This window comes from Musa acuminata, chromosome BXJ3-6, assembly GCF_036884655.1.
Source record: "Musa acuminata AAA Group cultivar baxijiao chromosome BXJ3-6, Cavendish_Baxijiao_AAA, whole genome shotgun sequence".
NCBI classification, from domain to species: Eukaryota; Viridiplantae; Streptophyta; class Magnoliopsida; order Zingiberales; family Musaceae; genus Musa; species Musa acuminata.
The window spans coordinates 29804087-29825482 of record NC_088354.1 but is presented as its reverse complement, the minus strand read 5'-3'; the positions used below and the strand labels follow the sequence as shown (position 1 = coordinate 29825482).

The 21396-nt window shown below is 40.5% G+C and overlaps 3 protein-coding genes across 12 annotated transcripts; 1 reads left to right on the top strand and 2 right to left on the bottom strand.

Annotated features, from left to right (window-relative positions):
- Positions 1–6415: 6415 nt before the first annotated feature.
- Positions 6416–11305, top strand: LOC135640585 (phosphatidylinositol:ceramide inositolphosphotransferase-like). Of its 4 annotated transcripts, XM_065155184.1 has the most exons (12): positions 6416–6822; positions 6921–7010; positions 8344–8430; positions 8537–8605; positions 9230–9310; positions 9384–9455; positions 9565–9625; positions 9714–9816; positions 9888–9983; positions 10078–10124; positions 10223–10344; positions 10862–11305. In XM_065155184.1, exons 1-12 carry the CDS (start codon positions 6790–6792, stop codon positions 10940–10942), a joined length of 942 nt encoding a protein of 313 aa, XP_065011256.1. In that variant the 5' UTR covers positions 6416–6789; the 3' UTR covers positions 10943–11305. The 4 variants fall into 4 exon arrangements, with proteins under 4 accessions (XP_065011256.1, XP_065011257.1, XP_065011259.1 ...); XM_065155185.1 differs by lacking the exons at positions 10078–10124; positions 10223–10344 and having other exon boundaries at positions 6657–6822; positions 10862–10999; XM_065155187.1 differs by lacking the exons at positions 9714–9816; positions 9888–9983; positions 10078–10124; positions 10223–10344 and having other exon boundaries at positions 6657–6822; positions 10862–10987.
- A 922-nt stretch (positions 11306–12227) lies between these two features.
- Positions 12228–14631, bottom strand: LOC135641172 (uncharacterized). The gene is made up of 2 exons (XM_065156293.1): positions 13810–14631; positions 12228–12581 (listed from the first exon to the last, which is right to left on the bottom strand). The coding sequence occupies exons 1-2, from the start codon at positions 14202–14204 to the stop codon at positions 12344–12346; spliced, it is 633 nt and encodes a 210-aa protein (XP_065012365.1). The 5' UTR covers positions 14205–14631; the 3' UTR covers positions 12228–12343.
- A 222-nt stretch (positions 14632–14853) lies between these two features.
- Positions 14854–19898, bottom strand: LOC135585173 (protein NRT1/ PTR FAMILY 8.1-like). 7 transcript variants are annotated; one of them, XM_065156287.1, is made up of 7 exons: positions 19735–19898; positions 19400–19622; positions 17225–17276; positions 16967–17127; positions 16661–16878; positions 16042–16592; positions 14854–15818 (listed from the first exon to the last, which is right to left on the bottom strand). In XM_065156287.1, exons 4-7 carry the CDS (start codon positions 17073–17075, stop codon positions 14954–14956), a joined length of 1743 nt encoding a protein of 580 aa, XP_065012359.1. In that variant the 5' UTR covers positions 17076–17127; positions 17225–17276; positions 19400–19622; positions 19735–19898; the 3' UTR covers positions 14854–14953. The 7 variants fall into 7 exon arrangements, with proteins under 7 accessions (XP_065012359.1, XP_065012358.1, XP_065012360.1 ...); XM_065156286.1 differs by lacking the exon at positions 17225–17276; XM_065156288.1 differs by lacking the exon at positions 17225–17276 and having other exon boundaries at positions 19400–19618.
- Positions 19899–21396: the final 1498 nt, after the last annotated feature.

Below are 21396 nucleotides of genomic sequence, written 5' to 3'. Positions count from 1 at the left end.
CTGCCAGCCCCGCCGGCAGAAAGCCTGCTGCAAGCAGGCCGCCGGCCGGCTGCTGCAGACGCAGCCCCTGTGCTGCCCGCCTTCGACTGCGCTTCACGCACGCAGATCGAGGGCAGCAACTGTTGCTGCCCTTTTGCGTCAACGATTTTGACGTGAATATTCTTCCTAAACACAACACATGCTGTTCAAAACCAATCATTCGCACGAACAACCTGGCTCTGATACCACCGTTGGGAAAATCTTGGGGGCGACATCACATGCGCAGCGGAAGAACAAGAAAACAAAATTTCCGATTCCCAAAAAGATGTTCGTCGTCGTGTGAAGATTGGTGTGCAAAATCCGCGAAACTCAAAACTGCGTATAGAGTAGATTGTGTTACCTAGGGAGATCGTATATCCCTGTTTCCTTGCAGATCCTTAGGAGAGGGTGAAGGAGGTCAAGCGTCCTCCTCTCTAGCGGTGATCCACACGGTTGCAACGATGCTCCTCAAAACTCCAGGCCTGTTCTGAGGTGGAGAGGGATAGGAGAATAGGAAAAGCAAGCAAAGACTCTAGCCTATGAGGCTCTGAATCCCTCCTATTTATAGAGGTCCCTTGTCAAACCCTAATGGGTCCTCCCCTAGTGGGTATTGGATCTGCATCCAATAAGACAAGGGCTCCGTCGGATATCTCATATCTGAACCTCTACTCATCGCAATGCCTACCATATGTGTGTGACCCTCTAGGCCCAATATCAAGCTGGCCGTGAGTCATACCTGTTAGAACTCCTTCTAACTCAGTGAATTATTATCTCTGTAATAATTCACTTGACTCATCGACTACGGAAGTACTAGACCACTACGCCGTAGTCCCTAAACGATACAGGGGAATCCAATCCATTGGACCTGTCTGTCCTCAGTTACCGTGTACCTATAATCCCTCATCCATCTAATATCCCAGAGACCGTATATCGAGCATGGTGTTGTCAGACCCATACGGTTTCTACTCGAGTCTCGCTCTAATCGGATTCTCCCGGAGAACTCTTTCTCTCTCAACCCGAATGACCCTGGCCAGGGATTTGTTTGAGCAAGAACACATGGGATATTCCTCTCATGATGCCGAGAGTGGATGATCCTCTATCGACACTCAATAGCCCTCGTAAGGTCGACTACCACTCCCAATGACCAGTTGTACTAGATCTGGGACAGCCAAACCTATAAGTCTAGTATCAAAGAGTGGAGCACTCATACAGAACATCCTTGGTGTCTCAAGTCTAAGGACCAGATATACCACTAGGACCACGGAATCGCTGTCTGACAATAAGGCATCATCAACCATCCAGCATTCCGTAAGCGGATCAATCAGTGAACTCATTCTCCAATGAGCATCTGTACTATATCCCTAGTGTCCCTACACGAGCAACTATGAGACCAGCTGCATCCATCATATGGACGGGTATACAGCACACCAGTCTATCCGATTATCACGATGTCCCTCTCGAGTAACCTATGACCGGGATTATTTAGGATATGTGTTTAAAGGTGAATCGATCTCATTATCGTGATCTTATCACGATCCGATTCCCATTGTACAAATCCAAGGATATCACAATATATGTATGAATTTATGCAATAGTTATAAAGTGATATATGCCAAAATATAATAAGCAAAAAGATTCTGTATCAAGTCACATGTGTCATCACTCATGTGATTGGCTTGCTGGGCACCTATGACTAGCAATCAAGTGACACCGCCATCATATTTGTGCTCCCACTCCATATTTCGATCTTGATGGGAACTCCCTTTGCCAACCCGGAGATTCGCTCGGCCTCCGAGTTCACCGCCTACATTCGACTTGGGCTCTTCTCCATGATCAGCCCAAGTCACTTTGCTTCTCGATCGATAATGAAGTTGTGGGTAGTGCCCGTGTCTACCATTGCACAGGTCATTTGGCCATTGAGCTTTACGTCTACGTGCATCAGCTCGCTACTTCTTGCTTTTTGTAATCTTATCTTCGTGTTCTCCCCCACTTGACCCTGCATGGCGTTCAACAAACGCATTGCTCCCACCCGGGGTCCTTGTGACTCCTCACCGTCGCTGTTGGATTCTGAACTACTTGAACTAAGGGCGACAACCTTGCCCTTGTCCGATCGGGGGGATGGATAGAAGCTGTTAAAGCATTGAGTGCCTGTTTTTGTGGGCACTCTCTCACCATGTGCGGCCCTCCGCACAAGAAGCATCCGCTAGGTTTCGGTGCCTTGCCTTTCGGGCTTGGCCCTTTGTGGGAGCTCTTCTTCCTTTATTCTCCCTTGAGCTCCTTCCCTTGAGAATATTTTGGAAGGTGATTGCCTGAAGATTATTTTCTTTTTCCTGGGTCTTTTAAGGAAACAAAGTCGATGAGCCTTTCTGTGGTAGCAATTGCCCGATCACATCGGTGACATTCCTTCAATATAGTTCTTGTTAAGCCCATGGCTTCAAACCATTGAGGAAGCTGAACAGCTTATCCTTCTCGGACATGTCCTGTATGTCCAACATTAGCGCAGAAAATTACTTCACATGGTCTTGAATAGAAGTATTTTGGCAGAGTTATCTCAACTTCCTTCTTCCGATGAACTTTGTGTTCTCCGGTAGGAACTGAGTTCTCAACTCCCACTTCAAGTCCTCCCATATACCAACTCGACACCGACCTTGTTGGATCTCCTCCCAACGGGTTCGCTACCAAACTTTTGCATCTCCGTTCAGATACATGGTTGCTATAGAAACTTTGGTTTCTTTATAATCAGGCCTTGTAGCTTGAAAGTATCATTTCATATTGAATAGGAAATTCTCGAGCTCTTTGGCATCTCGGGCACCTCCATAATAATGTGGCTCGGGTGCTCTCAAGTTTTGTGCCGGTGCAACATGAGTGTTGTTTCCTTCCGCATTCAGTGCCCTCGTGAGCATGGTCACCCTGGAAGTAAGTTCCACCACGACATCCTGCAGGTGTAGCATGGAGTCTTTGGTTTCATCTGATAATCGGTCACCGCCATGACTTCTTGCGTGCTCTCTACCCCAACAAGCCTTCGTTGGCCATGGTAGAGTTCCTCCAAGTTCACTTCAAGAACATCCAAGTGGGTTTTCATCGTTGTGAGTCTCTCCTTATGGCTCTTCCTCCCGATTGGCGCTCCCGATTGTGCCTCCTCTGCTCGCAAAGAGTAGCCAACTTCTCGCTCGTCATATTCGCTGCCTTGCTCTACTTGAGTGGCTCCAATGATATGAGAGCGAGTATGCACTTGCAGCCCACCTGTGGCTGCTTGGGGCAAGGGTCCGACTTGCCTCGTCTTGCGTGATTCGCCACGGTGCTTTGCCATTGCGAAAATACGAAGTTCCTTTGCTGCTTGCTCGAATTGCTTGCCCGCTCTGATACCACAATGTTACAGACTTAGCTGTAATTGCCTAAGTCATGAGGCACCCTTGCGGCAAAGACGCAAACTTAGCTTGTGTTGCCTAAGTCGTGCATCGCCCTTGCGATATGCATCTGCAAAGATTAGCCCACTTGCAACCTCTCATAGGTCCCGAAGAACCTGTAAAAGAAAAAGTTGATTAGTTCGAAGAATGAGCGACGGACAAGTCCCGATGTCTCGCGAAAAGGGGAAGCTTTACAAGTAATTCAGCGAGCACTTTACATGCACAAGAGAAAAGAGAGAGAGGAGGAAAACAAGGCCTTTAGAAGGTTGAACTAACAGCTGCAAGTCCACAAACAATTACTCACCGGGTGCCGGGCGTGACAACAAATTTCTATCAAGGTAACGTGCGAACTTGCAAAAGATTGTTCAATGCCCGACACTATACCAAAACCTCATCCCCTATGGTGCCACCCGGGTGGTTCCAGGGTGCTGAGATGGCTGATGTTTCATGTGCAATAACGGGCTATAGAAAACAGCCTGTGACACATGAAAACAGAGCTGTTTTCGACTGTTTTGCTCGATTTGGTGAGCGGTCGCACTGTAGCACTGCAACTTGTTCGAACTTACATTTTTACAAGCAAAATGACATAAAACCAAGTCAAAACATGTTGCCACGCAACTGTACATGTAAATACAAACGACGAACGGTTCATTGAACAAAGTTGTTACGGGTGCGCGACAACCGTTCATGATCAACGTCATAGAATTATAATGAATCAATTCAAAGGAAAATATGGAATAACCATGATGTGAGTTATAAGGGCGCATGTTTGACTTAAAATAAGAGGAATAAATACTAAAGTTATATATTTTAACGGCTAATTTTGCCAAACTTTATTGAAAATAAAATAAAATTATAAAGATAAATTTGAGCCAAAATGGATTAAGATCGAAGTTCAAAGAGTCCCAAGTGCAAAATTAGAAAAAAAAAAAAAAAAAAAAAGAACAAATATAAAAACAAAATTATGTGATTTCTCGAAAAAGGTCCAAAGTGTTGGATTTTTCTCTTATAACACCCCTCATCTCCAACCGCTATAATGTTTATGAATGTGGTTATATTATTTTTGGTTCAATCGAATTTATTGTAATATTTTTAAATAGGTTTATATTTTTTTTGTTAGTGAACTGTTTATAACACAGTCTTAATTAATTTAAATTCTCATAAACATTAATTATTAACTTTATTATGCTTATTAAAGTTTAATGAAATATTTTAGAATTTCAAATGTGTATTCTTATTGGTCTTGGAACAAAAATACGAAGAAAAAGAAAAACTTGTCTTCTATGGTATTAATAGTGTTTTTTTATAGGGCTATAATGTTTTTCATGCACATATATAAAAACTTTATAAACATATATAAAAAAACATTGTAAACCTTTAACAAAACACTATAACAGAAGAATAACGGCTCAAATTGTTGTACAAACTAACTTTATCATCATTAGCGGGCATCAAATAGTAATTCCTATTGGTTTAGAAATTTAAAAATATATATATAAATAAACATTTTTTAATAGGATTAGTGTTTTTCACACGTCTATAAAGAAATAATAAAGTTATAAAAAAAATATTGTAACTGATCTTTGTTCACCCTATACACTACTAACCAGTAGAGCTTATAGATTCGTACAGTACAAAGGGAAAAGAGATGTAAATATTGAAGAAAAATAAAAAGAGTGACATCTTCCGGAAAGGAAACTCAAGACGAGGGATTCTTTTTCGTGAATTCGATCGATTTCGTTTATGTTTCCTTTTTGTGGTGGAATTAATATCCCCATATTAGAGCAGATCCAAACCCATGATTTCAGATCAAAAAGGGAAATGCTTCGGGAACTTTTTAGAGGCTACATAAAATAAATAAAAAATAAAAATTCAAATTTCCAACTTCTTGAAATTTATTATTATTATTATTATTATTATTATTATTATTATTATTATTATTATTTTTATTATGTCAGCTATCTGCGATATCGAACTCAATATCTATATTTAAATTCCGATAAGAACTCAAAATATATTATTTCGACTTAAGACCACATATGATCTAATTAATAAAGATGGCTTAAATCACAATACTCATTCCGTTCTCAAGTTACCCCAGAAATCAAAGTTAATATATATTTGCTCTCCAATTTTCTTCAAATATTTAGAACTTACATATATTTCACGTATCTAAATTATATATATATATATATATATATATAACAATTTTGTTAGCTCACTTCCCATCATAATTATCAATCAGTTCGAAATAAAATTATTAATATAAAATGTCTAATTGATTGCCCTTATTGCTTTTACAATTGTTTTACTTTCACCAATTGTGAAATATTTTTTAACATTTATTAATGTCAATTGAAAGATATTTCATATATATATATGTATATATATATATGTATATATATATATGCGCGCACACACACACTTAAGCTGAAATTTAGATAGGCAAAAATGGGAATCACTAATTTTGAAGGAAAACTAATAATTTTAAAAAAAATAGATATATAATTACCCCTGATTGCTTTAACTATTAGATTAATTTCAGAGTTACAATTGTAAATACAATCTATTTTTAAAATATTAATTTTTAGAAGATGTTAATATCAATTGAAGTTTTAAGGTATTCCATCAATGTGGAGCTATAACAATATATATTTTAGTTTATGAGTTTACATTATATATATAGAGCTTAAATTTAGAGAGGTAGATATTAGAATCACTAATTTTGAAGAAATATTATATATACAAGTAAATAAAAATATTTATTATTATTGTTGTTGTTGTTGTTATTATCGTCAATATTAATTTGAGCTAAAAATAAAAGAAAAGTGGGAGTTGCGGTGAGGCTTCTCTCTCTCTCTCTCTCTCTCGTTTCCGTTCTATTTAGTTCGTGACCGTGCGGGAAGTTCCTTTCTCGTCGCCCTCTTTTTCTCCTCACTCCTCCCCCCTTCGTCCCCTTCCTTTGGTTGGGTTTGTGTCTCCGTCCTCTTCCTCTTGGGCCGTCCCCGCCTCAGTAAACCGCCGAACCTTCGAAGGCGGAGATCCGTTTGTAGACCGCGTTCTCTGAGGAAGCCGAGAGGAGGAGGAGGAGGAAGACGAGCCCACCTGACCGTCTGACGTCCACAATCTGATTCCTGATCTTTACCTTTCTCTTCTTAATTATAAGAAAAGAAGGATCTTTTTTCCTTCTTCTCCTATCGGTGAAACAACGTGGAAACCAGGGGATTTTGTTTTACGCCGTTTGGTGGATCAACTCTGAAGCAAGGCAAGGAAAAGGAGGAGTAAAGACCAGGGATCATGCGCAGGACGACGCAGGTCGGATGCTGACAGAGTATGGGAGTGGTTGGACCTTTGGTTGATCGCCATGACGCTTTACATTGGTCGCGAGGCTCCCAAGGTACCTTTTTTCCCTCCAAAAATTCAACTTTTCTTCCTCTTTCATGTAACGAGAAGAATATCCCGCGTGGTTTGATGTCATCACTTTTTTGTTTGCAGCTATGGAGGAAGATTTGCATGGAAACATATGTGGAGCTTCAACTTTTTATGGAAAAGTGGAAGCTACTGCTAGCAGGACTCATATTTCAGGTATGACTTTGTGTTTTTCGAATGATCTTATGGGATTACTAAACAAGCACTCAAGATGGAAAATTTGCAATCCGGATGTTGGCGTGAATTCTTCTTGATAGGAATCATTAGTTTGGATTTCTGCGATATATTGATTTGTGACAGGAATTTAGACTCGTGTCTAGGTACACAGAAAACATCTCTGTCAACAGAGCTGATGTTTTTCTGTTGATGGCTTGATATTGCAAGCTGAATTCTACACAGATGTAGTTTTTTTCAGTGGAATAGCATAAGTTGTAACGAATTCATTGCACTTTTGTTTCCACAGTAATTAGCGCAACCATTAAGAAACTTGTGACATAATGTTTTCAAGATCATGGGATTCTTTGTTCAATAGATTTTTAACCAACCAATTCTTTGAGAGAGTTCGGTGGTAATCTGCTTCTGGTTGGTGGCATTCATCACGAGTTCTTTTATTTAGTTGTTAGTTACTTTAATCGTCACAGAACATCCTATTCAAGAGCTATAACTAAATGATGTTGGAAGTTACTGCTTTTAAGACGAAGAGTATTCTTCCAAGGATTTCAGTTTGTGTGCTATTACTGTTTCGTTAGTTGGATCCTTCATCCAGCGACTGTTTCTATAAGTTCATTGTCATGGTAAAGCATCATACTTTTATTCTTTTGTGAATATAGGACCCAAACTATATTCTAGTTTAGATTCAGCCATCTAATGAGTGAGTATATCAGTTTACTTGTTTAACATCTCTGAGAATCATGCTTCATGCCATTACAAATATAATCTTAAAATGTTCAAATTATTATTATTTTTAAAGTGCATATGATAGTACTTTCTGTGGACATATGTGACCACCTGCATAAATGTGACTGCATTGTTGATATGTTGGCCTTTCATTTAATAATATTTGGTTTTAGTTGATCAGGTTGACTTAAATCAGACATGGCACTTTAAAGTGATTCCTATATTTTATCCTAAAAAAAGGCAATTTCTATATTGAACTTTCTTGTCTCCTAAATTAATACACCAAGTATGTTAGTATTATCTTTTTTCTATAATATTTTGTTTGTTATTTTTTCCTTTTTTATTTTGCTTTTTGCATTTCCTTGATGGTCCATATGGACTATTATGAAAGAACTTTCTACTGCTGCTCCTATGATAATCTTATGCTTTCATCTATCTGATTTTGTAATTAGTCGTGGGTTAATGTGATTATTTACTGAAAATATTTTTTGTTCTTTTTTTTTGTCATGCATGGTGAGCATAAAAATATCTCTTCAACTAAATATACATGAATTAGATTTGAGAATAATTCACTGCTTTTGTCTTTCTCTAGTACATTCATGGGCTGGCTGCACGAGGAGTTCATTATCTACATCGACCTGGACCAACTCTTCAAGATGCTGGCTACATGATCCTTCCGGTGCATGCTAGCGCTTTGTCTGAGTTACCTGCAATGCTGAATGAAATGATTGTCAGTTCTGCATTGAAATAACATTAATGTTTTATTAATGCTTTTGCGATTTTAGGAACTTGGAAAAGAAAGAGGTTACGTCAGTGAAAGCCTATTCACCTTCATCTTTTTGTCATTTATTCTGGTATGCATTTCTCTATATGTTATTTGCTGATGCTTCTCTTGTAAGTCTCTGCATGCATATTTTTTTGTGAATAAAAGTAATCAGACTTTCGAGGTAACTTTGCTTTTTGAAAGCAATGCCAAAATCAGATTCAACTTTATTATGAAACATGTTGGAAAGTATATGTCAAAATAATTTACAATAACACAAAAATCCCAGCTCAATTTAGTTTGAGGGTTCCATCTCTTTATATGGCTGTATGTCCCCTTCTATTGTTGTCCTTTTGTCTTGCAACCATTTTAGCTTTTCTCTTAACCTTTTGTTTAGCTTTTTTGTGCCATTACCTTTGATAATTAATTCACATTTATTTATATAAGCTTGGTTCTTCTTTAAAGGCATCATCATTTCACTTGGTAGCCGGATGCAGTGATTTCATTTCTTATATGTGCCTGACTTTTTATCTTTTCCTCTGCTCTCTCTTTTCGGTTGCATATATAAGATGCACATGCAATCTGTTTCTTGTTGTGCACTCTAAGCAATCATGTCTGCTTTCTGAGCTCTTATATTATATTGCTTGCCTTTGTTGTAGGCACATATCCATATTCAGTGTTTGATGGTTATGACACGGTGTTTTTATTTTTGCAGTGGACATTTCATCCTTTTGTTTATCATAGCAAGCGCTTCTACACTGTTCTGCTCTGGCGGAGAATTTTGTCATTTCTAGTTGTAAGTAGTTGTATTCACCTGTTATTTCCTTCCTCTGGTCATCCTATTATTCAACACTGAGGGGTCATTTCAGGCTTCTCAAGCATTGCGGATCATCACTTTCTATTCCACACAGCTTCCTGGACCCAACTATCACTGCCGCGAGGTATTATCTGCATCAAATGGCTTGTCAATTTTAACTTTCTTTTGCCAGTAAAACAATTGCAATCTGTAATACCAATGATTTCTTCTTTGTGTTTTTTTTGGTCATTTAGGGAGGGGAGCTCGCCAGACTGCCTCCACCAGAGAGTGTAACTGAAGTGCTTCTGATTAACTGTATGTTACTTTTCGGATATTCTATCCTTGCAGTTAAATTGCATCATTGTCATTGTAGGTGTTTATATTTTTTTCTTCTTACTTTCAGTTCCTCAGGGGGTCATATATGGTTGTGGTGATCTGATATTTTCATCCCACATGATATTTACACTAGTTTTTGTCCTTACATACCATAAATATGGCACTAAAAGGTACACTTATGGCATTTGTGCAACTCTAGTTGCTTATGATTTCAAAGTTGATCCAATCTGGACTTTTGCAGGTTCATCAAGCTTCTTGCTTGGGTTTTAGCTATTGTTCAGAGTTTGCTTATAGTAGCTTCCCGCAAGCATTACACAGTAGATGTAGTCGTTGCATGGTGGGTTGTATGTGTGATTATATTTTCTTATATGCTTTTTTTTTTAAGTAATCCTGGTGGCAACTTCATTATGTTTTCATTTGTATGCTTGTAGGTATACTGTAAATTTAGTGGTATTCTTTGTTGACAAGAAACTACCAGGTGTTTATTTGTTTTTGACTTGGTTGACTTTTTTTATTCTATATCACTTCGTATCATAGATCGATTGGCTGAAAAACTCTTTGTATTATTTACGACAGAAATGCCTGATCGTTCTAATGGATCCCAACCACTGTTACCATATGTTAAAGATAAAGATGAAAAATCTAGAGAAGATCACCACAAGTTATTGAATGGAAATTCGGTGGATACTGCTGATTGGGTATGACACTTTGACTAATATATTGTTTATTAAATTGATCATATATTACTTCCGCCTTCTTATTGGTAATATACACTATTGGCAAAGGTTATAGTTATGATCTACTTCTGCATTTGTTTTAGTATATGTAAACTGAAGATTAAGTCTGCTTTCTGTTGCTGTGGCTATCAGAATTAGAATTATGCGACCACCATTGCCTGATGCAAATGTATTTTTTACATTTAACCTGCTGTAATGGAAATAGATAATTAATACACCATACGCATTGATCGACTTCATTCAAATATTGTCTCCCCACCGCTGCTTGATTAGTTCAAAACTGTCCTATTTTGAAGGAAGAATTTTTTTTGTTATGCGCCATTAGCTATCTCTACCTCCCATCGGCTTTCTGCACAGATCGTATGGTCTAAGATCAATCATTTATAATTAGTATGCATTTCTGGAGATATGTTGTATGTTCTTTTTCCCCTTTTTTATGTTGATCCAGTATTCGTGATCTATGGTTATTTTCAACCAGAGGCAGAGATTGCAAGTGAATGGCAAGCATGGAGAAGACGGGAACCACATCCATTCTGAATCTGCGGCAAATGGTGCATAGATCATTTCGGACATGTTGGTTACTGATTTACAGTATGCACGGCGATACCATCTTTGACTTGACCGTGAAGCACTGCATTCGACTGAACCGGGTGTTGATGCTTATCCTTGCAAAGCAAGGAACTTTAATCTAGCCGGGGCATGCAACCATTTTGCTCCCTTACATCATAACATGCATGCTCGTATGTACTCTCTTTTTGTTTTCATGCCCAACGATTCTTTATTATGCATTCAAAAGGAAATCTTAACCTCATGTGGCGTGTAGTGGTTTTGTTGTGTTACAGCATTGTGCAACTAAAAGGAACATTTATTTCTCCAAAGGGGAAAAAGATTGGAAGCAATTGCTTTGAAGTGATTACCATAATGTTCTTTATGGTTCTTGTTTTGCTATGAAGAAATGCTACTGCTATCATCATGTTACTGTGTTCGCACAACACCATTGTATCATATGATTGAACAAAATTCTTTCAGGATCTTCTTGTGGGGGTAGAGCTTTTGTTATTCTCCTTTTTATGAACCCCACAAGCATTTTTAGGAGCCAAAATAGACACTTCTTTTCCTTGATGAAGATGAGGTCCAAATCCCAACCCATATCCTGATCTGATCTGTAAAGAAACCAGCAGAAGACCACTTTTTTGCTTTGTCATAGTTATTTGTTTGTTGCTTTCTTCTCCACATGTAAGATCACACCATTTGCCAACGTAGAACTAAGAGATTGTTATTATATCATTTCTATGAGATCCTAATCGTCTTATATTGGATGGATATGAAAAGGAAAAAAAGAAAAATAATCTGATTTCATTGAGAGGGCTAAGAGGGAGTCCACAACTATTAACTTGAAATTAATTGGTTAATTAATTAAAAATCTTATTGTAATATCTCAATTTATTCTCACATCAAATGTGAAAGAAAATTGGACTAAATTCACAATAAGATCACATTTAGTCTCTCTGTTGACAATTACCATTTATCAACAACTAAAATATTTTCTGAGCACAGTGTCTTCTGGTTGATACATCAAAGGTCAACAACTTATGGTCTTTAAAGATGTGGCAGCTTTAGAGCCTATCAAGGTTGCAGTAGGCACACGTGTGTGTGTGTGTGTGTGTGTGTGTGGAAGATAGAGAATACATAGTAAATGTACATGTAAAGGCACTTGTGCCTGTTTTAACACTCAAATAAATGCCCAACTCACTGATGTTTTGTTGTTGCAACAAACTAGTAATATGTGTGTGTGTGGAAGAAAGACCAACACACAAATGTACACGTAAAGAAGAAGACAGGTATGTATGCCTGTGTAACGTAACACACGCAGCAAAACTCACTGATTAGCAAGCAATAGATCATTCGACTTCTTATAGGTTCGGTTCGATATCTCACTGCAAGAACTTGGTGTCAACTTTCAGCCTGGAACATTGAAGTGAAATAGCCAGGAGATGACAAAGGCAAACACCAGGCACGCAAGCAGCAAGTTGAGAAACCGGTGGCCCTGCCAAAAGCTCTGTGTTTCTGATGATGATGATGATGATGATGATGAAGGTGGTGGAGATGCAGTAGCAGCTTCGTTCCAGTGCTCGGTGGGTTCGGTCTCGCCTGAACCCACCACATTCTTCGCGATCGAGCCGCAAACCTCACATGTCCTGCAGACAGAAACAATAGGAAGAACAAAGATCTCCATGGTGGAAGTAAAACCAGCTTCGAGGCTTGAGACCAAACATGAAAGCCACTTTGCGATGCGACAACCTGGCAATTGTCATGCATCACAGGATTCTAATAGTTTGTGAAGTCAGCTTTCAACAAGTGAAATCAAGAAAGAAAACACAAACTTTCTAATGTCAGCTTTCAACGAGTGACAAACAGTAACAACCCAATAATAGGTTGGTTTTATGCATCACAGCAGCATTCTAATAGTTTGTGAAGTCAGATTTCAAGAAGCGCACAATCAACAAAAGAAGTAGAAGTGTTCATCTCATCGGAGAAACAAAACCCTTTGAAACTTGAGTTCTTATTAGCTTCAGCAGGTTTGGTAGCCAGCTCGGTGAGGTGAAACCATTCAAAAGCTGAAACTAAAACCATGTTGTAGCTTCTTTGTCTGTCAAAATCAGTCTATTTTGGCTGAAACATTTGAGTCTCTATGGAGAAACACAACTGGTTCGTTAAACAATACCACAACAAACCAAAAACAGAGAAAGTATACCAAATGCAAAGGCACTTACAGTATTTGTAAGATGGAGGGGGAGGACGGACGGACGGACGGACGTTGGTACTATGATAAGATTGTCATTTTGAGACGTGGAAACCAGGATTCAAGTCACCAAACAGTATCTATCTATATATCTAAAGATATAAAGACTGTCCCTAGATCACCAAGGCAACATCTTTCTTTGATGTAATGCACAGTGTTCTGCTCCTACATCTAGAGCTTGGAAATGACGAGGAACAAAACAGCTATATGCTGGGCAATAAAACAATCAAATTTCTTATGAAACCCAACATTGACCTGAAACAATAATAAATCTAAACCATTGAGATTGATAGTTTGTATAGGTGACACACTGACTTTTAATATGTCTAAACTACTAGTTTACGATGCTTACATTCATCATTAGACTCTTATAATTAATTCAAGACTTCCCTAAATTTGAATACCTTCAGAAATTTGTTCCCACGCAATGGTTTCTGGCCACGGCTTAGGAATACCATCGGTTTGCCAGTAGTAATTTACATAGTTGGCTGTGATGTTATGCTCTTCTCCCTCTAACAGTCCAAACAAGAATTCCTACATACTCTTGCATTCTGTGGACGATTCAGAATATACGGAGAAAAAGAACAAGAAAACGTTGAGATCATTTATGTTATAACGCTTACTTGTTTCCCTTGATCTTAAACCACGTCTCAGCGCATCGCTTGTGGGCAGCAGCCAGGTCGTCCTTGCAACAACACCCCAACTCGATCGGCGCACCCGCATCCGGAGGAGATGCCTTCTCCAAGCTGAGATGACAAATCCGGCAATCCCTCCCACCTCTCTCCGGACTCGCCGTCTTACTCTCGGAAATCCCGCTCTCTAGGTCGCCCTCCAGCGAGCCGTCCGAGACCGAGACGCAGGATTTCCTGCAAGGCTCCGGAGATGCGCTTATTTCGCAGCTGGGATCGTGCGGCGAGTGCCCTGCCTCGTCGTCGCTGTCTTGGTCGCTCTCATCAGAAGGGGGCAGATGATGCCCTCCTTCGATATCCGAAGGGGATATGCCTCCCTTGTCAGCCATTTGCCGACGAGTTCAGGAACAGACCTTGTGGTGTAGCATCAAACATGAGCACCGCGAATCCTTTGGAGATGGGAGAAGACTCTGCTGCTGCTATTTATTGGCAGGGAGGGAGGGAGAGGTCGGTCCGGCATTGAAGTGGGTTGGGCTATTTGTCCGTGAAGTGAAGTAATTGTGTCGAGGGAATCGAAGAGTAAGAGAGCCTACTGCTGCTGCTGCAGTGCAGCAGCATACAAACAGCAGCGATGCCGTGAGTTCGTCTGCTTTCACCGTCGTCGCGGCTTTCACTCGGCCTCACTTATTTCGGTTCAGTTCACAGGTCACGCCGATCGACTGACTCCTTCCGCCGCTGCTGTCCGTGTCCTTTCAACGTGCTTTGCCTCCCCTTGCTCTGCTCGCGATCCGGCATTGAAGCGACGACGCGATGGCAATCACACGATCTTCCCCTTCGTCGTTCGACCCAGGGAAGGCGAAGGAGAAGATGGCGACGAAGCAAGAGGAGGATAATTCGAAGCGAGTTGGCCGAGTGTGGAGAGGTACTAGGAAAAAAAAGGAAACGATGATCGAGAACGGCGTCAACGCCGCCGTCAGGGAGGCCAAGGCTTCTGACACCGTTGTCTTCATCGTCAGTATCCCCACCCATTACCAAACATTACATGGCAAGCGAATCGAATAAAACAGAGTCACACGGTTTAGACTTGCGACACAGACTGACCTCACAAACTGCTAAAGCAAACGAACCACCACCGATCTCATTGTAGCTCGACGTCGTTGGTTGTGTTCTTCTCGTCCTCTACTGTCTTCTTGTAGGTGTAGCACTTGGCGATCAAGAGATACACGCCAAAGTTCAGGAGGCTGAGAACGGCCAGCAGCCAGAAGAAGTAGTCGAGGTGGCCGCGATTGAGGTTGTCCGGAATCCATCCCAGCTTCCTTTTCCTCGTCGTAATGGACGTGACGATCGTGACGAGCAAGGTGCTCAAGTAGTTCCCCAGAGCCACCGTGGTAAGCGAGAGCGCGGAGCACATGCTCCTCGTGGCGTCCGGTGCCTGGTCGTAGAAGAACTCCAGTTGGCCGATGAAGGTGAAGATTTCGGCCGCGCCCACGATGAAGTACTGAGGCACCTGCCAGAATATGGACATGGGAACATAGCCACTAGTGACGTCGTATAGGCGGTGCCGTGCCACGGTCCGCAGCCTCGCGACCTCCAGAATGCCAGCCGCCACCATGGAGAAGATGGAGATGACCAGGCCGATGCCCATGCGCGTCAGCTGCGTGAAGCCCCGCTCCCGGCCGGTGGACCTTCGGACCGCCGGAACGATGATGAGGTCGTAGATCGGAACCCACACGATCACGCTGATGGTGTCGAAGATGGAGAGCGACGCCGACGGTATCTGGAAGTGGGGGCCCATGTGGCGGTCCAAGGTGTTGCCTTGCAGAACGAACATGGTGCTCATCTGGCTGTAGACGGTGGAGAAGACGATTCCACTTGCCCACACTGGAAGAATTCGCAGAATGCTCTTCAGCTCCTCCACTTGGGTGATCGTGCACAGCCTCCATGGATTCACTGGACTCCTGGCCTTGTCTTCTTGAGTCTCTACAGCAGCCTTATCAAGGAACCTGAACAACACGCAGGAATACAGTGCGAGTACAAACCATTACGATAGGCACAAATTCTGTGGCCTCAACTGCAAACATCAAGCACTTGCAGGGATCCAAAACGAATGAAGTCAACATGATAAGCTAGAAACGGTTGCAGATTGCAGACAGTGTCACAGCTACCATAGCAATTGCATGTCTACGACAAACAGGAGAGTGATACAAAGAGTTTCGGTGAGCTTACTTGAACTGGTCTGTGTGGTCAAGCTTACGGCTGCCTTGTATGGCCGATTCCTTTTGTGTGATCTCGTAGAGCAGTGACTTATCAGCAGGCACTTTCACCCCAGCCTTCCTCAGAGATGCCACCATAACCTGGGCAATGCGTGTGAGGGGGCTTCCTCCAGGTTTCTGGTGCCTGTACAGCCGTGTGCCCATGAAAAAGCTGACGACTGCAATGGCCATGACGACCGCTGGGATTCCAAACCCCCATCCCCATCCGACGTCTGTCTGTATCCAAACTAGCACAGACGAAGCAATCAGGGCGCCTATGTTGATGGAGAAGTAGAACCAATTGAAGAACGAGCTCTTCCTCTTCTTCTCCGATTCGTCAGAGTCGTCGAATTGATCAGCACCGAAGGAAGAGACGCATGGCTTGATTCCTCCCGTTCCCAGCGCAATAAGATAGAGCGCTGTGAAGACTGCTGCAGTCTGCGCTCTCGTTGGATCACAGACACCATTTTGGCATGAAGGTTTCAAACCTTTGACTGATGCGGTCATTGTCAGTAGTGTCAAACCCTGTAGGCAAGAAGATATCAGTGTCCAGCATCTGAATTCTCCAAGACAAGGATCCTCTGCTTCCTTACCAAAATATAAACGATCATGAAGCTGGAAATTGTCCAGTATCTTCCTATGTAGGCATCAGCTATGAACGCCCCAAGCAGTGGCATTATATAGCATGTTCCTGACCAGTTAGTGACATTATTTGCTGCAGTGACATTCCCTTGGTGGAGACGATCCTTCATGTAGTTCACCAGGTTGGTGCTCATCCCATAGTAAGCCAGCCTTTCGCAGCACTCGTTTGCTGAGGTAACCTTTGCGCAAGTCAAAAAGATCGAACAAGGCGCATGCTAATTGTACAATGAAAGGCTACAGGAACCTGAGAACTGTACCAAGAATGTAGGGACAAGCCCTCCAATTTCCGGTGTTCTTCTTGATAGCTGGGTTCCCATGGATATCGGTTGTCCCATCCTGGGTGTATTCATCTTTGATGTCCTCCATGAGCTCAAGGAAGCAAGGGAATTGCTTAGGGCAATTGTTCTGAGAAGCTCACCTAAATAGCATTCAAAATATGCACACCCTGTTAATAAATACCAAGAAAGTCTCGAATCATCAGAATAGTGACTGGAGGAGAGAACAGAGTGTCCGACTCTGGTGTTGTCTGGTGTTGGATTTTAGTGTAATGCATTGTAAACTAGTGTCCTGGTATCAGATCGAGGAATATTTATATCAGTTCTTTATAAAAGTAGTTTACGAAGAACTTGTCCACCATATGTATAAACTCAGCAAAATTAAGCATCTTAAAAGATAAAATAGTTCATATATCAGAATTTTCGGTCAGAAATATGATGAATTTTGTCTACAACAGTTTTCTTCTCTGCCTATTTATATGTTCATGCAATGAGTCGCAATTTCTACGTTGTAAAGTATCAATATCAGCATACTCACAGTAAAAGAGACTAAGATGTAAACTATAAAATGAACAAGGGATAACAGTGTGAATTTAGCCTTATCCCACTTAGTAGGACGCCAAGTTTGCCTCAAATGCGAACCACTGGAAAAAAGTAAACTATACAAATCGAAGGTACTTTCTCAAGTAACGATTAACTTGGACTAATCAATCATATAAGAAAGCTAGCTAAGAGGAATGGCGTATTCTTCCAGAGTAGAAACGATATCTTTAATTTAGAGTAAAAAGATCATCAAGGCAATGACTAGGCCCTCATCTTACCTGGTCTAGAAATCGAACTTAGAGCTGGTTATATCATATGGAAGAATGAATTCTTACAGATGATCTAGCGAGAACTACACGGAGTCACTAGATCCAGACGTTCTCTTCCTCCTTTGTTCTCTAGAGTACTAAGAGACGAGCGGATTGAGGCTCATAGAGGCCGCCGCACCTTTCCCACCCCTAAGCGAGAGAGGAGAGAGGGCAAGGAGATAGTTATAGAGATGAGATGAAGTGGCAATCAGATGCGGGAGTTCTGCCCCGTAACAATAGCAATTAGTGTGAAGCCTCCGTCTCTTGGAATGAATGCGGTGGTCGTTCGTCCTTAGACGGCTTTTGATGGATCTTTCCGGTCCCCCTTGCGCGTTCGCGTGTGGGAGCGGAATCCACGGATGTTGTTGGCTAGCGTTCATGCGAACCCATCTAGAATCCGAATCCGTTTACTTCCGTAATCTGAATCTCTATCAAATCAAGATACTTGACATCAAACACTATTATCCAATATTGAATCAAGATTCATAGACAAACTCAATAAGCTCATCGGGCCTGAAAACGTGGATCCAGAAAAGAATTTGACCACCACATCAGCACGATATGATCTGTTGTAGCTCAATCCACTCATTTACCACGTCATACTAGTAAATCAAAATAAAATGATTTCTATAAATATTTTGACGCTACTATTTCTCCACTTCGTCCTATTATCCTGTTGTTCACATTGTTGATGTCCTCTTCTATCATTTAGATTAATTGGTCTTGTATGCTCATCTCAGTACCCATCTCAAACTTATCCAACTCAGTTTTATTTATTTTGAAAAGACCTACCTCGATCTTTTTTAAAATTAATGATGAATTGTACAAAAGAAATAGATCAAACCGGCTCTAACTCATCTACTTCGATGATGGATCTAAATCTACCCTAGTCAATGCCCCATCCTCGATCGGATCTCAAAATATCAAGCGGATGGCCGGACTGGGCAATGGATGCGGAGGATAAATCCGAATCCGTATATTATCTCAAAATATCAGTCAACATCAGATTACCTCAAACACTGCGAGCGAAGAGGAGAGAGGAAGAAAAGATTCAAACTCCAACTGATGGAGTGTGAACGGGGTCGAGAACCGGTCCCGGATCGGCAGCTCTTTACATTATTTTTCTCTGGTGTTGACTGCTAGATCATTACCCATCACAAGGTTCGGTCCACTCGAAAGAGACCCCCACGGGTTCACTTCTCTTTCACCACTTGACTCACAGTGAGACCTAATCATACATAACTACATAAATGTCTATAATATATATACATATATACATAACGATCAGATGAAATCGTGATGATGTAAGAAAAATCAACACAATAGATAACGGAGAAGCGACGAAATCGGAGAGGCAAGCGAAAAGTAAGATGGTGGACGAGGTTTTCCTGGACGGCGAAGAAGAGTCATAGGCCTGTCCGTTTCGATCTCCAGGGGCGTCAGCCAGTACATTTAGATGGAGTTAAGTTCGCCAGATCGACGACGGTAAAGAGAAGGGAAGAGTTGAAAGCGAAAGACGAAAAAGATGAGGGGAAGAAAATTGAGACGATAAATTACTCCGTACCTCGACCAGATTCAGGCAACAGGTTGTCGATCCCCGACCGAGCGCATCCGGAAAGAGAGAGACGTAGAAAGAGACAACTCCTGCCTTGGAATTGCTACTGAATCCACTTCACAGCGACGCCGGATCGGGATGAGAGAAGCGGATTCTTTCACGCTTATGTGATTCTTCTACGGCATCTAACAGAAACGGGAGGTGGGCAATTCACTAGTAGAAGCAAAACTGACTTCAAGTGCAAACAAACAGCAATAATGACATTAGTAGGGCAAGATTCCCGACGAAAGTTGCGAAAGAAGAACGCCATCGCTGTAAAACTAAGACGAGAAATTACTCCGCACCTCGACCGAGAAGAGGGAGAGAACTTCTGCCTCCGAATTTCTACTGAATCCACTTCATAGCGACGCCGGATGGGGATGAGAGAAGGGAAATCTTGCACGCTTCTGTGAATCCTCAACGGCGCCAACGTACAAGGGAGGTGGTTCGCATTCGCAGAAGCACGCAAAACTGACTTCAAGACCGAACAAACACTAATAGGAGAAGGCGATGTCGTTGTCGACGATTGCAGTCGATTGATGACGCGTGGCGTAAATCGCACGCAGATGTTGATTCGATCGGTTAGCTCATCGGTTTGGACGACTCGTTCCCATGTGTGGTGTGTGAAACGATTTAGAGACGATCATGAGAATACAGCCGGCAGTGTTTGACTATTATAAGTCGACAGACACCACAAGTGAAGTGACTGTGACGCTGACAACGAACCCCAGTAATCATCGTTTATTTTTATAGCGTTTATTATTATTTTATTTTGCCTGATGTTTACAGTGATGAAATGACGATGGTAATTAATTTGCTCGTATTTTAGTTCGTTAGCAGTCTATTTTTACTCGTTGTTTATTATTATGTTTCTGGTGCGATCTTGACACTTGGGCAAAATCACGATGATAATTTGCTCGAACACATTTCTTCATCAATCCGTTCTTTCTTGTGTGAATTTTATGAGAGTAGAATTTAGTGTTTAGGTGAGACTAACAACTAACCTTTAATTTCGTGATGTTTATGTTTTATGAGATTAGAATTATTTTTATATATTTTATTGATTATTTAGATAAATTAAAAAATATATAAATTATATTATCCTAATTATAGTAGGAGGATAGTAGAATATGATAACGTAAGATTCCTAGAAAATGATAAAATTAGTGGGAGTGAAAAATCTCAAAAGATCAATTTTGATATTAAGGAGATTTATATTAATTCTTCCATATCATCTCATATTCAAGAAATTATTATTCCTCAAATCAATGATAAAATTGACGAGGGTGAAAAGTAAAATAATATCAATAAACTCATATATGATGTTGATGTTGTCGTTGATGATCTTGTAGAACAATCATAATTGACAGTTTTGAGAATATCTGAAAGGAAAAAAAATATGTCATTTCTGATGATTATGTGATATATCTACGAGAATTAGATTATGATATAGGAATAAAAACAGACCCTTATCATTTTCACAAGCAATAGAAAGTAACGGATTTGAAAAATTATATAATATAATAAAAAAAGTTAAAATTAATGGATCATAATAGTATTTGAGAACTTGTTGAATTACTTAATAATTATAAAAGAGTAAGTTTATAAATGAGTTTTTAAGACAAAATGTAACTTAGTGGTTAATATCAAATAATATAAAGTCAGACTTATGACTAAAGTTTTTTCTCTAAAAAAGATTCGTTCAGAATCGTCATAACATTAGTAGCTCATTATGATCTTGAGTTAGTGGGAGCAAGTTTATTCTATTGATCTTATATGTAGGTGATATTGATTTATTATATAAAACCAAGATATTTCTCAAAAAGAACTTTAAGATGATTGATATGAATAAGGTAGTCTATGTTATTGGCATTGAGATATTCAATGATAAATCTAAAAGATTGTTAAGACTATCTCAGAAAAGATATATTACTTATATATCGGTGAGATTTAATATATAGTTTTGC